A 15,902-nucleotide genomic window follows, 5' to 3' on the forward strand; every position below is an offset into this window, starting at 1 on the left:
AGTAACTTTGTAAGTTATTTCATGCGTGTCTTTAAGAACGGAATGTGTAGGTCATGTAACCTTTTTAGAGGCTTATTTCAATGAATTATGTTCATGTATTTTTTATCTGAAGAAGTCCAACGATGCAGTTGGACGAAAGCGCTTAGGGTTACCACCTGTCCCACTTTGCGAGGGACAGTCCCTCTTTGGGCAGTTGTGTCCTGACAAAAAAATATTGAAAATGGCAAATGTCCTGAGATTGTAGGACATAATTACTTCCTACAGTGTATGTAACAGTTGCATAAAACAGTTATTCTGTACCTAAAATACCTAAATGTTATAAGAAACAGAATAAGCAACTAAAATGCTACAAGAATAAGCTTTTATTTAGGCAAAAAAGTTAAGTTCTATCCTTTGTATTGACTGTGTGTATGTGTCGGCCTGTAAAATTTATTTTTATTTTACAAAATCTGATGTTTGTACCGAAAATGTCCCACTTTGACCATTTGAAAAGGTGGCAACCCTAAAAGCGCTTTATTAAATTGTGACCGAAAAAAGACTAGTCGTATGCTTGGATTCGTTTTATTGCAATTACAAACAACCAATATGTTGCTTCGCACACTAATGACGCCAAAAAGACAGTACCACTACGTTTGAAGAACTACACCAAGTGTAGTTCCTATTCTTACACCGCGACTTATTTAGAAAGGACTCAACATCGTGTCTAACACACGCCTGGTAATTAGGAGTATCACGTTAAATTATGCCACATAGCGCTAACAAGATCCAGTAGAAAATTGAATTGTGCTAAACACTGGATTCTTGTAGTTTTTATTTGTAACTCTAGTGAGCTGATCCTTCAGGCGAGGGCGGGCAGCAATTGTTGTGACAGCGTGTAACTTAGGACGAAAGTAGTAGGAGAAGAGGAATACAACCGGAGATCCGGAGATGATGCAGCAGGTACGAAAATATGTGGTTCTGTGGTAAGAAGTTGATGGAGAGATATGTTTAGTGGTAGATTTTATTTTGTGTATTTCTTTTTGGGAGGTGAGGGCATAGTATTAGTCACAGTGTCCAAGTCACTTTTCCCACACGAACTCTGAAGTAATTCTGAGCTGAGAGGACTGCTTCTCCATGTCCAAGTCACTTTTCACATCCGAACTTTGTAATGATTCCGTGCTAAGAGGGCTGCTATTCCCCACTGTCTGGTAGAGGGGTATAGCATTTGTTAAAATGAACAAGTAATTTACCCACACGAACTCCGAAGTAACAACGTGCTAAGAGGGCTGCTCCTGTCTGGTGGACGCACTTGCACTTTTACGATTAAATTATTTGCTTTGAATCTTTATTATATTCCTTATCTCCAGTGTTGTGGTTAATGGGAAGAGTGATAGCTTAACTGTACCTTACCGTTGGTGGCGTCCTTCGTTAAACTGTATGACATTTCCTTTTGCTACTTATCTATGTACCAACAAATCAAGCCGACCCAAGGTTGAAAACTTCCAAAAGCACAAAAAAAGCTTTTCTGCCTTGTTTCATAGGAACCCCAGTAGTGTGCTCGCATGAAAAACCCTGTTTGTTTGCACGTTTCGTTTTGACTCTGTCAATTGATTCACGTGGATTGCCTTGCATTTTATTCGCAATAAATTTCTCCATCCTTTTACTTTGGATTCGTGGATTATTTCCTACTCCTTTGGGAATTTTTTTTGTGCTTTTGGAAGTTTTCAACCTTGGGTCGGCTTGATTTGTTGGTAGTTTGGTTGTCATTTTTTACTTTTCTATGTACTTTCAAGTTGGTCTTCACCTTCTACTTAATATTGTTAGTGTGTTACTGAGTTGAGTGACTGTTTTTTCTTCCAAAGTAAAACAGTTCAAATATATGGTCCATTGGCAGATAAGTGGTTGAGTACACTTGTGTTGGAACTTTGCCATATAGGTGCTGTAGTAATACCCCTACCATATCAATATGTGCCCTTTGTACATTTAAGTTGTTGGTGTACCTTTTATTCTATGGCAGTTTGTACTAACGGTTTTTGCTGTGCCCCATTAAAGAGTGCTTAAGTATGTTAACTTTCTGTGTGGCACAAGGTATAAGTGCAGTGAGCTTAAAGAAAGAGGTGATATAGGGTTCAAATCCAGCTCACTGTTCCCGAGGGTGGCATCTATGTTCCTACTCAGGCGATCTCTGCCTAACATACAAAGCTATGTCAAACCCAGAGCTGTTGGACATGCTCCACTTAAAGAAATCCCAATCCCTCCGAGCTACACACTCTAATGGCCTAAACCTTGTCACCACAATAAACAGAAAATGCTGGAGAGTTAGATTCCTGTCTCAGAGACTTCCCATACTCTGGAACAAACTACGTGTTTATATCAAACAAAGCTCCTCATTAGCACTCTTCAAGAAAAATCTTGATGATTGGGTGGGAGATAGGAAATTCACCCTGGGGATCACTTATGTGGCTCTGCTCAACAGGGGCTCAGGAAGATCATTTTCTTGGGTGGCGAAAGCCAGGGTACCTTTTTGGCTAGGCTTATATAGGCCCTAGGGCCAGTAGCCTAGTACCTACCTATGGGCAGTCAGTGCTGATGCTAGATCGCCCTGCAAATAATGACCATCTAGCCACTGTCATTTGGAGAACACGGGCAAAAATGTGGCTAGGCTTGTAAAGACCCTAAGGCTATTAGCCTGGTAACATTCAGAATAAACTGCTCAATGTCAAAGTTTCCAACCTCTTGCTGTGTCTCTCTATATCCATCTTAAGAGGAGTGCAGCCTAGACCAATCCAGTGTAAAACTTTCAAGGCTTGTCATATTTCATATGCACTTAACTGTGACAGCTTAGCATACCAAATGGCTTGCACTTGGTGAACAATGGAAGACTTTATATGAAAACAGGAAGTTCCTTCTTGACCGATAATGAGATTACCCACATGTCTGCGGAGTCCTACTTTTTCTTTTTCCCCCCTCACTCACTTTTACTTCAGGGTGGTGAGAATCAACTGTAAGTCATCCACATTTGTGATTCAGAGAGAGTATTGGTCCCATCTTTGATAATACAAATATCCCTTTCACCTGTAGTTGTACCAGATGTTTTTGCTAACTACATTCCTAGTATTTTAGCCTGTTTGCTGCATAATTGTGTGTTTACTAGTCTTATTGCTAATTAGTCACATATTTTTTTTCCCAGTAGGAGCATGTAATTTAGTCAAGACATAAGTTCTCTAATCCATCTTATTGCTAATTAGTCACATATTTTTTTTCCCAGTAGGAGCATGTAATTTAGTCAAGACATAAGTTCTCTAATCCATAGTATTTAAGTTGCCCTTTAATCACGCATGTATATGATTGGTCATGAATTGTGCATCATATTATGCTGTGGAGTACTGTTGTGAAACTGTGAAGATAAGTATGTTTCATTTAGGCGCTGTACTTAGACAGCCTCTTATGATTTCAGTGTTTTGGTGCTCGGTGAGAATGAGGGGGAAGACCGTTAAATATATTGTGGGTCTTTTTGTATCTAGTTTAGTAACACATTTTTATTGTCATTGACGTGCAATGCAATATGTGTTTGTTCAGTCATTTTGAGTTTTCAGTTTGTTTTTGATCATTTGATATGCACTGAAAGTAGGTGTCACTGGCTCAGCAGGTAGTACACCTACGTTTGCTGGTAGATCATAAGGTAGTGGGTTCTTTTCCCCACTCCAGGCACTTCAGTTTTTGTTTATTTACATGTCTTTTTTACATTACTGACACTGCCGTGCAGCAACAAGGGAAGTGGGGGTGCTACACTCCTGAGTGCACTATAGTTCAATGAAATGTAAAGCCAAGCTCCTATTTGTGTGAGTTGGCATTAGCAAAGGTGGATGTAAAACATCCCTTGGAACCTTATAGAAAGGAGTAATGGAGTTTTGTATACATACTTTCATGTATGCCTAAACATTTGTAATTTTTTTTTACATGTCAAAAAGCATTTTTAGTAGATTCTTCAGCTTTAAAGACTTTACATGATCTTTCTTTTGATTTGTATTTCATGTGTCCCTTCACAGGTAGTGCAAGGGTGTCTGCAAAAAGTCCAGAGCCTGTCAGACTTCTTTATATCTTTAATTTTAATCTGTTATAGTATTTTCCTCTGCTTCTTCTTCTTTCAAACCTTCCCATTGCTTAACATAAGGAATTCTGCTCCAAAACCCTTTCCTATCATTATTTACTTTCAAAATGTATATTTCAGTATCCATTCCATTTTCCACTTCCTTATTTTATGTACATATTCTGATATGTTGTTTACCTGGCATTTTTTTCTTTCTTCCCTGCCATTGTTAATTTTCCCAGTCTTCTGAAAATGTTATCTTAATCGGTTTGAATACCACCTGTGCGTCTCCTGAATAGAGGCCACTGAGTTAGTAATAGTGAGGCTATCCCAGTCAACAATTACTTACAACAAATCTTCCCAGGTGCCTGACTAATGCTCTGCCCTTATCCCTCATTAGATCTCACTTGCCACTGACAGCAGACCTCTTACAAGACTGATCTCAATTTCCTATGGTTGAAATGAGGCAGCTGCGTGTATCTGTATGTAGGTCTGCTGCAGAGGAGAATAAAGCAAATTAAATACTCCAGTACTGTTACAGTGCCTTTCTTCCTTTTCAGTTGCAATGGCAATGCATCATCCGGTAAGCCACACAACAGCAGAATCCCTGTTGCAATGCAAAACCAAATTGCTACCAAAACTTGTAAGATAATGGGCTAGTGCCTTCCGAACCCTTGGGAGCATTGTGTTCCACCTGAGTGATATCTTTCCATCTTCTCACCTTCTGATATTGTTCCAAGGCTGCCTTCCCTTTCCTTTATCAGAAATGTTTTTCAGATTCCTAGTTTCATTTGCTCAACCTGGACACTAAGACCCTTTCCATTTGGATCTTTAGACCTGAGAGCACTGCCAGGATTAGGTGATAAAGTGACATGGTGGTATTTATATATGGCGGCTTAATAGCTGGTCTGGTCTTGTAGTCTTCTAGAGCAGGCTTGAAATAGGCATTACATTGACCGTCTGTGATCACTCTTTCTGCTAGATGCAGCAACTTTAGAGTGAAAATAATTTAATTTCATTTTGGCGATGTGGGATTGATAAAAATTACCTAAAGATTTTGCAGGTGTTTATATTATTAATGAACTTCAGCTGTTGTTACACAAGTTTCTAAGTATTAGTATTTCATCATGTGTGATACAGGTAACTGTTGCCGAGCATTTGTTATAGTTTTTTGTATTTTTGTGTGCGTCTGTTCTGTGTTTGTGGTGTTTTGTGTGTATGTTTGTGTGTTTTTTGCTTTTGTAATGTTCTTGTGTTTTTTTTTTTTCCTTGTGTTTAGTTTTGTGTTTGTAATAGGCTCCTTGGTAGTTGCTAGACCTGTGGTCACTATGGAAGATCCTAGTCTAATTTCCTCATAGTATTGCCTGGTTAAGTGACTTGCTTAGAGTTGTGCAGTAGACAAATGGAGGCCGGAGGGCTCAAACCCTGGACTTGAGCCATAGTAGGCAGTGTTCTATTTTCAGAGGGGACCCCCTAGAAGAAAGTAGCATTTAAAGAAAAAGTTTAACAAATGAAAATATGTACAATTCTAAGAATGTAATGTAATAAATTGTAACAGAAATTATAATGCAAGATGTAGTTTTAAATGAAGGCATTGTAAAAAGTGATAAAGTTACGTTACAAATAAGTAGCCAAATCTTTTCATACAAAGTTGGAAAATGATGTGGCTTGGGAAAAGGGCACTCATCAGAGATTAAGGTGTGAAGACTATATAACCTGAAAGAAGGGAGAAGAAGATAAACGTTAAAGAAGGGAATAAGTAGTTGGAGATGGGTGTACCAGATGATCCGTCTCGTATAAAATAAAAAAAGTGCATTAACATTCTTTGGCTATAAGTTATGGATTGCAGACATTCTGGAGGGGCATGCCTCCTTCAAAAAGTTTACTTCAAGTTTTTATGAATTCTTCAAGTTATGCTTTACACCATTAAATTATTGATGAAGCATTTCTTGTTTCTAGAGGAATCGACAGACCGTAGGGAAACCTTTTAAAGATGGTAACATTGTCAGTAAGGCATGGTTCCATAGGAATGGAGTTCCACTCCGTTATGCAGTAGTAATATGTATTTCTATCTCCAGTTTTATTGTTAGTGGAACTAACAAACGGCTCCTACAAACAAACAAAAACTGAGCTCTGCAGGTGGCGTACAGTTGCGATAATGGGTACAGACAGGACAGCTGTTGTTAAAAAGTGCAGCTTATAGTGATTACATTTTGTTTTATAGTCAAAAACTTGTGAACCTTTGTAAAGGTCTTTGAGTCAGAATATTGTGATTAACAGCGCAGAATGCTCGTGAGACGTCAAGGAAGACTGCCTCCTTTTATTTCTCTTTTGTTGTGTTGTGCAGCTGTAAGATTATTCACTTCTACAAGGGCAATTTGGGATCTATGACCAGGGTTAAAATCATGTTGGATCTTTGAGTTTGCAGATCAAGGTCGAGAAGTCTAAGCTTGGGTATGTGTGACATTTTCTAACATTTTAGCATGTGTGTTTAAATTTGAAATTGGTCTGTAATTCTCTACCTTTTCCTTAATTGCCACATTTAGATTTATGATCATGAAATGCTTCCAGATGGTAAGAAGTTTACTTCTGTTTCATTTGTTATTGTCAGTGGATAAACAATGAGGTTAGTTTTGTGTTTAAGGAAAGTTGAAGAACAAGAGAGACTATTCATTGAGAGATCCATGGCCTTTTAGTTTATAAAGCAGCTTTTTGGTGGCAGTTACTGTGATTACTTGAAGGAAGAATTTAGGGATGGTTACTAAGGGTTGTATTTGGTGGTGAACTAGAAGGGGTGTGCTCATAGATGATGTTTAAGGATTAAGTTGCCTTTTTTTTTTTTTTTTTTTTTTTTTTTTTTTTTTTGTCCTTGAATTTATTGAGTATACTCCAAATTGTTGTTGGGGTTTCTTTTATTATTGTACCTGGAGATAGTAATTTGTTAATTTTGCAGTTTATAAATTGTTTTTCATAGGTGTGTACTAGCCTAACGACTACTAGGGCCTTTTTAAGCCTAGCCATGCATTCCAAATCTGACAAGTTCTGGTAACCTTGAAAAGTATAAGCGGGGGGTTGGGAGATAAAACATTTACAAGCATGGGGCCTGGGAGATGAACCATTTACAGGCTGCCTGTATGCATTAGAGGCATAGGTGCCAAACCAGGGATTAACTTCCTGTTCCCCTTCCAGTTGTCCAAGTTACAGTTGAATTGGGTTAGGGAGGAACTCTGATTTACATGGGTGGGGAGCTTGTTCCAGAGAAGGGGTAGTCTCCAGGATACATAACTCTGTCTCCAGCAGGTTCTATTAATATCACAGGCAAGGTTTAAATCCTTAGAACAGGTAACTCTGGTGCTATTTATTTTGCGGGTATGCAGGAGGTCCTTCAGGGTGGGATCTGACACTGCCTTGTATTCCAGGCATAGAGCTTCCCTCAACAGCCTGTAGGAGACAGAATACAGGGATAAGGCTTTGAGTTGATTTGCATAGGACATGTTAATTATGCTGTGCATTCTGTTAGTGATGCACCTCTGCAGCCATTCCGATTGTTGGATGTGCCTGGTTAGGTACACTCCAAAGGTGGCGTTGTATTCATTGATGGATCTAATGAATGTTGAATACAGTGAAACAATGCCTTCTTTGGACCTAGATGCCATACCTTTGTTTATAAGTTGCACAACATAGAATGATTTTCTCACAAATGTAGCTTGTGGTGATCAAAGGCTAGATTAGTGTCTGTGTGTCTGCAAGTCCCCGACTTCTAGATTGACTGTTAGGGATGTGTTGTCAATATGATTGCTAGCAGAAGTGAATAACTTTCCAAAGGATACTATTATGCAATTCCTGGAATTTAGTTTTAGTCCATGGCTCTAGTTCTGACGCACATTTGTTTGTGTCGGTCCTTCCTGGTGGACATTAGCAGGATTCTGAGAGTGCTTCTACTTTGCAGTCATCTGCAGATTTGATAAGCCAGAGGCCTGTGACACTGGCCTTGACTTAAGATAAGTAAATGCCAAAAAGACGTGGCCCCAAGAAATCCCTAAGGGACTCCACTTGTGACTGGCCTCTTTTTTTTTAGAGGTGAAATCCCCAGTTCTAACTTCTTGGTCCTGTCTGTGAGGCAGCTGCCTATCCACCAGCTGATGGTGTTTATACCTAACCTCTTGAGTTTGTCTAGAATGCCTGAGTTTGGTATTGTCAAATGCTGTCGCCAGGTCAAGGTATGACCTGGCCTTGACAAAACCAAATTCGATTGGGTCCATTGTCTGAAGGTTTCCTATGTCATAGGTTCATAGGAGGTTACTAGACTATCAACCCAAGAACTCTTACAAGGCTATCCATATTTATCCTGAGTTGCCCCAATTTTCCATAGTTAGGTGAGCAAAGTTTGCAGTGGTATGAGTCTGTGGTAAATAACATTGACTGCTTCTGTTTCATTATCTATCATTTCCATGATAATTCTTTCTGTGGTTTTGCGTATGAGACTAGTGAGACTTGTGGGTCTGTAGATGGCCCCCCTTTTGTGCAGAGGAATGACTGTTGCTGTTCTTCATTCATTAGCCACAAAGCCTGTTTGGAGGCCACAAGTTAAAGATTCTAGATGGTCTGCTAGATCATGGTTCATGTTATTTAGAAAGCATCCAAGGATATTGTCTGCATGTATTTTTGGCATTCAAGGGAGCGTGAGTTATATTTGATGGCATTTCGTGAGGGGAGAGAGGGATAAGTTAGAGCTGAATTTGTCATTATGTTTGTACTTTCTGGCTCAGTGTAGGTGGCTCCATTAACAATGAGTTTGCCCTTTGATGTTATGGACATAGCTAACTAATGCCTTGTGGTTGTCCTTTGCCTCAGAGGCCAAATTTACTTCAAATTTGGCTTTGGAAGACTTTATTTTCTCCCTCAGTTGTTTTAGTTTGAAGAAAGTGCATGTATCCTGCTGGGTGCTATACCTCCTAATTTTTACCATTATTCTCGTCCCTCTTTTTATAGAGACTGTTGGTGTGATTCTACCAGGGTGGCATGCGTCTAAAGTTAGTTATGTAGTTGTGGGTACAACTGCCTCTGTTAAGCATATTTGTGTAGGGTTTCTGTCAACATTTCTGAATAGGCAGCAGTGTTCTCAATGTTTATGGGGGCTTGGAATTTTGCAGGTTATCACTTAATAGAAGAAAGTTGACTTAAAAGTAGTTTCTGAACCTTCCAGGTTCATCTGGGTTTTATATTTACTTCAGAGGAGACCATTTTTTGGTCTGTACTTGCCTCACCAGACAGGACAATACACTAGGTGGTGTGCAGCACTAGCCCATATTAGTGAGGACCAGATCCATACACTAGGTGGTGTGCAGCACTAGCCCATATTAGTGAGGACCAGATCCATTCTATTTGTGCCCCTGATTAGCATACTGACCATCTTTACCAGGGAGTATGTTTACAAAATCAGGAGCCTGCCTATTTCATATTGTATATAATTCCCATCTGATAGTGGGGTAGTTAAGTTAGTCACCCACAAATATGGTATTGGGTTGGATGTTTTGTCCCCAGTATATGGTATTGGGTTGGATATTGTGTCCCCAGTAAGGTTAAGTACATGCTTTGGGTTTCCTGAGTCATAGAGGGGGACCTATGCCTTGCAAGGAAATAGTATTGGATTTTGCCTATGGTGATTTGAATGTGGAGAAGCTCAAGTGTATTGTCCTGTTTGACCAGCCTTGAAATATATTTGTTTTTGATGTAAATCACTTATTTTTGATGCTTTTTATCTGATAGTTGATCGAGTCTGTTAGAGCATTTAAAGTTTGGGAGTGATGCATTCATTAACACCATTTTATGGCGCGTGCATTTTTATTCAGTACTGTTGGAAATATAATAGAAAAGCTATATAGCATCATCTAGTGTTTTAGTTCTTTTGAGGACTGACTGGTTAGTAGGAATGGTCTCATTAGTTTCCCAACATGTAATTTCTTCTTTTTTTCTGACGATAATAGTTTTAGCTGGAGAGGCTTTTTTTCCAGATTGCAATTCTCGGGGATGTGGTCAGTATCCTGATTTGTTTTTTGGGGTGGTTAGATTACGGTGCAGAGTATTTCTAGCATTTTTGTGTAGTCTGTTCTTCTTGGGTTAGTTATAATTTGTGAGAAACCTGGAGATTTAGATTGAGTAATCTGGGTTTTAAATTTTGCTGGAAGTAGGTATATTAAAAATCACCAGAGTGTACTATAACCAGCACAGTTATCCTGAAATCAGCTTTATATTTTATTTTAAAAAGTTGAGGGCATTGGGAGGTTGCATATTCGTACAAGTTATATGTAACTACTTTTGATTGGCTATTGTTACAGTGACTAAAACCTGAGATAATTTGTGTCTTCTGGTAGTGTAGAAGCAGGGGAGTTATTCACAATCTGTGTGCCTCTGCTTTTTTGTTATGTCGTATAGCCAGAGATGTTTAATTCTTTAGAATTTGTGGTTTTAGTCAGGTCCCCATTGAAAGTTTTATTGATAACCCGTGCATGAAGAGTTTAAATGCATGACCATCAGTCCTTGTTTCAAGGTAAAGATGTCTTCGTTACATATTGGGAGCATGCACCAGTGGCTGGATACTGGTTGGCCTGGATATCTCATCCACAGAGGAGGAGTAGGAGAAGTGGTAAAAAGAATGAGTAAATGTTTGGTTTACAGTTTGGGTTGGGTACACGTCAGATACTGGGCAAGAACATTTTTCATAGTATTAAACAGCAGATGTAAGCATGGGGGTGTATGGTAGAACATGGCTATAGCTAGTTCATAGGATGCCTTAGTAAAATGAGCTGTATGTAGGTGATTGGGCAGCATGGTTGGACTTGGGGAAAGGGTATTTGGTCAATAGAGTAACTTCTTTAAGTGAGTTTGCAATGCAGGTTTGGCGTACTGAGGTATGTGTGTTGTCATAGGACAAGATAATGTTTTCAAAAGTGGTATTAATTTTATATAATGATTGAGAGGACATGTATATTAAAGGCTAAAAAGGGGGGAGCTAATGGATAGCTGGGGTGTGCACCTCTGTGATGGTGCTGGAAGTGCTTGAAAAATGGAGATCACTTGCATGTGCTGATGGTGCATATTAGGGTAGCGTTACACACCTGTTGGAAAAGTAGCATATAAGGTACTGAGAGGGTATAGTGAGGATGCAGAGCAAGGCATCACGATGAACCCAACAATTCTGTAGAAAAAACACACACACAAAACCATGTAAAAACAGAGTGCACATTTATCCTGTGTAGGAGATGACTGTTTACAATGTAAACCTGTGCTGCTGGCACTAGAATGCAGATATAGGGAAGGTGATTGTTAGAGCAAAATGTGTTTTACATATTGGCCATCTTTGTGTACAATTGCATCTCATTAGAGCTTCATACTCAATCGCAAAAGTGGTGAATCCTTCTTTGTTCTGTGACTGTGCTGGCTTGTACTGGTCTAAGCACAGGAGCCTGGGGCCTTTGGCAGTCATAAGGGTGTTGTTTTATTGCTGAAGTAATGGCATCTGACTAAAGGGGATATGCAGGTGAGTTAGAAGGGTTGCGGGGGGATAACAAGCAGTGCATGCATACCAGCAAAATTTACCAACCTCTGTCGGTTGTTTTGTAAATGAGATTTAACACCACTCCTGTAGGCAACCTTGATATGTTAATGGTCTGTAAGTAATACTTTGTCATGCATTGTATCCCAACAGTACATGTATTAAACGCAAACTATCATCTTGGTACACAGTAATAAACCACTTCTACAGTTGACCTGCATCATAGCCTATGACATGGATTTTAGCCTTTTCTTTGTATTGTGTGTCTACTTACCCTCTGCAGATCATTCATTGTCCCAGTGTCTTTTCCCAAAATTCATGCTTGTAAATCATGTGCAGTAAGCATGGATCAGAGTATAAAGAAATGTACAAGATTGCAAGAAATAAAAGGCATATTATTTATTTTAATAGTGTGAATGACAGTTGCACAGAGTTGCTACTCCAAAACAAATTTAGGGGATTGAAGAGATGAAAACAGGGTCTGAAATGGCAATTGACATGAATATGCACCAAAAGTTTTAGAGCATCAGGAAGTAAAAGGGAAAAGGGTAGCAGCTGCATGAATACATAGGCCCAAAATTGGCTAATTGATTCTAACGTTCCAAAAAAACCTCACTGGATATCTTTCTCTCTCATCCATTTCTTTAGTACTGATGTATGCCCTCTTCAAAATTGTCAGTTTTAGCATTACTACTAGACCTTTTATCCAGAAGTAGCCATTCATCTGGACTAGGGGATGCTCTGTGGAAAAATAATAAAGCAGTTGCCTAACAGACAGAACTTGTTTGCTGTGTGTATACTTCATTCCTGAATGTGGATCCCTTTACTGTAGAGTACCACAGAGCCCTACTCTGGGACAAGTTTTCCTTTCCATTTGTAAGCAACCTAAAATTTCCCCTTTGTTCTGTAAAAATAGCTATATACTAAGATGACAGCCTCTTGCTGTATGCAGATAGATCATAATACAAACTGTAAACACACTTTTTACTAAATTATTCAGCTGGATCACCAAAATAAAAACTCGCCATAAATTCTAAAGTCTGCAGTAAAAAAAAAAAAAAAGTGACTCGTTCAACAGTATCATCCACTAAGTAACCAAAGAGACCCCGATAACCTCTTGGACCCCAAACCATCTTTTAAAATCTACACCCAGGTGTACAAAAGCCCAAGGCCGGTTACAATTGTGTTGACAGGCTTTTGTGTTGCTGTTGTGTAAAGCTTGTAAGGTATTGCAGAAAAGTGGGCTCTTGCCTAAGCTGGAATATAGTATTTCCATAGTAGTCCTTCCCTCCAGCACAACATTCAACTTCTGCAAGTTGCAGTGAACAAAATAATGTAAGTTTTTTTTTTTTTTTATGATCAACAAACTCATCGTTTTTTTTTTTTTCCCTCTACAGTAGACCCACTAGCTGCCAGTTACTGCTGGGGCTGCACTTATTCTTTTGGGCATCTTTATCTTCCAAGTCATACTGTTCCTCAAGTATAACATTGCTCCGTCTTTGTACAGACCCTGTTTTGGTCCACTGATTGTTAAAAGAATATTTGCAAAAATAGGCTGAGCCTGCTTGGAGCCAAGTAATAATTAGTTTTGAAATTGAAAAACTTTGAATGGCTTTAAAATTAAATGAAAAAGAATATGTGTTGAGAATGAATGCAGATGTTTCAGAAGCAATGGCTAATGTTTCAACAGAATACAAAGTCTTTCCTGTCTTGGAGAAAAAGCTAGCTAAACTTAGAAATATTGCTTTATACTTAGAACAGTTGCACATTTATATTGCATTCCATGTTATGTAGTTATTTCTATTTGGTATTATTGAGCTGTGGCTGCTCTTTTAATGATGCATCATTTGTGTTCTTTAGGGAGCCCAAAGCATGCCTGAAAATGTTTGATCAGCCAGTTTATGTAGTAGTCAAAAAATATTTAGCTAAAGGGAAATTGTATCAGAAAATGGTAAGCACATAACAAGTAATTGCTAATTGGAAAAGCCTAACAGAGTAGATGGGAGTTCTGTAAGTTAGCGATGGAGCTGTCAGGTAAACTTTGTTTCAGTTAGATTCTATATAATGTTCTCTATTTAGCTGTACAGTATCAACGTTAGGATAAGTCTGCTTAAGGGTTGCAGGCTGGCTTCATATAATCTGTATGTACCACTTCTCAACCTGCTGAAGGCTATACTGTGTAACAGTCATGAGCCAGATGAACAGTATCTGTCTGCCAGATCGAACAATGACCATCAAGCCAGAATTTTGAGCAGACTGTTTGGGTTAACATTGCCATGATGGTCTTCTCTTTGAAGTCAGCAGTTTTTATAATTGTCTTAATGTGATTTTTCCTACAGTGGACGAATGCAATTTCTATTTGTTTGCTTTGAAAGTGTGGAGAGAAACAATTCTAGCAACATTTCTCTGATTAAAATTTGATTTTAGCCTTATAAAGACAAGACTTGTTTAGTTTTGCATCTTGTTTTTATCGTGTATTGCTCAGAAAGCAATTTAGAGTGGGCTGAGTGGGCTGTCAGAGCTCCTGGTGGTGTGTATAAAAATGTGAAGAGAATGGAAATTATGGCTGCTCTTTTTCATTGACTCATTAATGAGTATATAGGCTAGCTGCCTTTGTGGGTCATTTAGGTCTAACCAAGTTCCCATAAAGTTAAGAATACACCTCGTGTTTGTAAGGTAAATAATTTATGCATTATGCAACCCTATTTATGAAGTCCTTGACTGTTTCTTGCTTTTATACTGATGTTTATGCAGTTTAACTAAGAAACCTTGAGATATTGATGCTCAGTTCTGTGAATGAGAAGCTATTGTTGATAGGAAATTGTCTTTACCTATTTGGCCTGTGTAGTGTATGTTAGTGAGTGCTTGAGTTTTAAAACGTAGAAGCTTCCAAAGTCTTAAAAAAAAAAAAAAAAAGTAAGAATGGCACAGATGGACAAACACTGCAGATGAAATGAAGCGTGTGGCAGCTGCAATGAGTTAACAGCAACATTGTAAGGGAGTGGTCTCTTGCGGTTTCATTTTATTGCACATTCCATGCAGAGATTGGCAGATATGAAACTTACTCTACTGAATTGCAACTAGAGTGAGAAACAGTCTGACAGATCTGCTAGAGCAGTAGTTCCTATAGATACAGAATAGTAACCATTTTGGTGTAGTTCTGCACAAGAACAATGTAGAACATGAAATGGCATTAATGGATTTATTAAATCATCTGATGGTCTGGACTGGGTTTTGAATTTGCATGCAGTTCTGAAGCACAGACGTTTAGAGCTTTTCTGTATAGTTCATTCCATGCATTTGTAATGCATCAAGATTCTCCTGCAAGACATCATAAAATTGTGCCTCCCAGGCACTAGAACAGTTTAGTAGATTTTTTTCAACACTCCATGTCGGCCCATGGGTCATCTCCATCCGATAGACCTTGCAGGGCTGCAAATCTTGATTCTGCTTCTTTACAACAGTTCAAGAATGACCATAGACTCCATAGATCCAAAGCCTGTAGAATTTTTCACAGTACTAAATATTTAGTATTTTCTTTACTGAAATGTTGGAAGTTTCTTCTCTTCCTGTTATCACTCTGGCTGTCAAACCCAAAGAGTGTTGCTGCAACAACTGAATTCCTGCCAGTGATTGCTGTTTACTTTTATCTTACTGCCTAGGCTCTGAAAATGCTATGAAAGCCTGCAAGATTTGAGGAGTGTACAATGTTACTACACAGCATTACCAGGAAGAGTATATGAATATTTTGTTTGCAAAGTAGTAGTTTAAGGGGTAGGCTTTGTTGAGTCTGTTGTGTTTAAAGACTTCACTTCTGCTAAGCATGACAGACCCAAGAAAAAGAAGAGGGGGGGGGCAAGTATGGTGAGAGAGACTGAGAGAGAGGGGCCACTGTGATAAGGAGGCGCGCAAACCTTGAGCTGTACACCAGACATCATTTAATGCCCCTCATCCCTTAGTTAGGTTCTGCACCAGTTCAGACAAATATGTGCCATCTCAGGCAGGAATCCTGTGTACTCTTGAAGTTCCTAAGCTGTCATGTTCTCCATTCATCCCTTTCCAAGTGGAAAAGACCTAGTTGCAGGACCGAGCTGTCCTGTCCTTTAGCAGGCATAGGTTTGGGTGTTGTGATTGGCTGCCTAGTTTGTATTTCTGCAGTCCATTCAGCTCTTTTCTGTGCATTTGCTAATGTATATAGACTTTTAGCAGCTGGTCTTGGGTGGTGTTTATCTACACTTGGGTTCCTGGTAGTCTCAGTCTTGGGTTTGCCAAGCTGTT

The 15,902-nt window shown here is 39.0% G+C and overlaps 1 protein-coding gene across 1 annotated transcript in view; it reads left to right on the forward strand.

Moving 5' to 3' along the window:
* Window positions 1–667: 667 nt before the first annotated feature.
* The window catches only part of LOC122799621 (Golgi apparatus membrane protein TVP23 homolog B-like), a 287,881-nt gene continuing 272,646 nt past the window's right edge, over window positions 668–15,902 (forward strand). The window contains exon 1 of the mRNA XM_044068804.1: window positions 668–939. Coding sequence (XP_043924739.1) covers window positions 928–939 — 12 coding nt within the window. The 5' untranslated portion in view covers window positions 668–927. The remainder of the gene's footprint in view (window positions 940–15,902) is intronic.

This window comes from Protopterus annectens, chromosome 4.part0 (assembly GCF_019279795.1).
Source record: "Protopterus annectens isolate FY-2018-M chromosome 4.part0, PAN1.0, whole genome shotgun sequence".
Taxonomy (NCBI): domain Eukaryota; kingdom Metazoa; phylum Chordata; order Ceratodontiformes; family Protopteridae; genus Protopterus; species Protopterus annectens.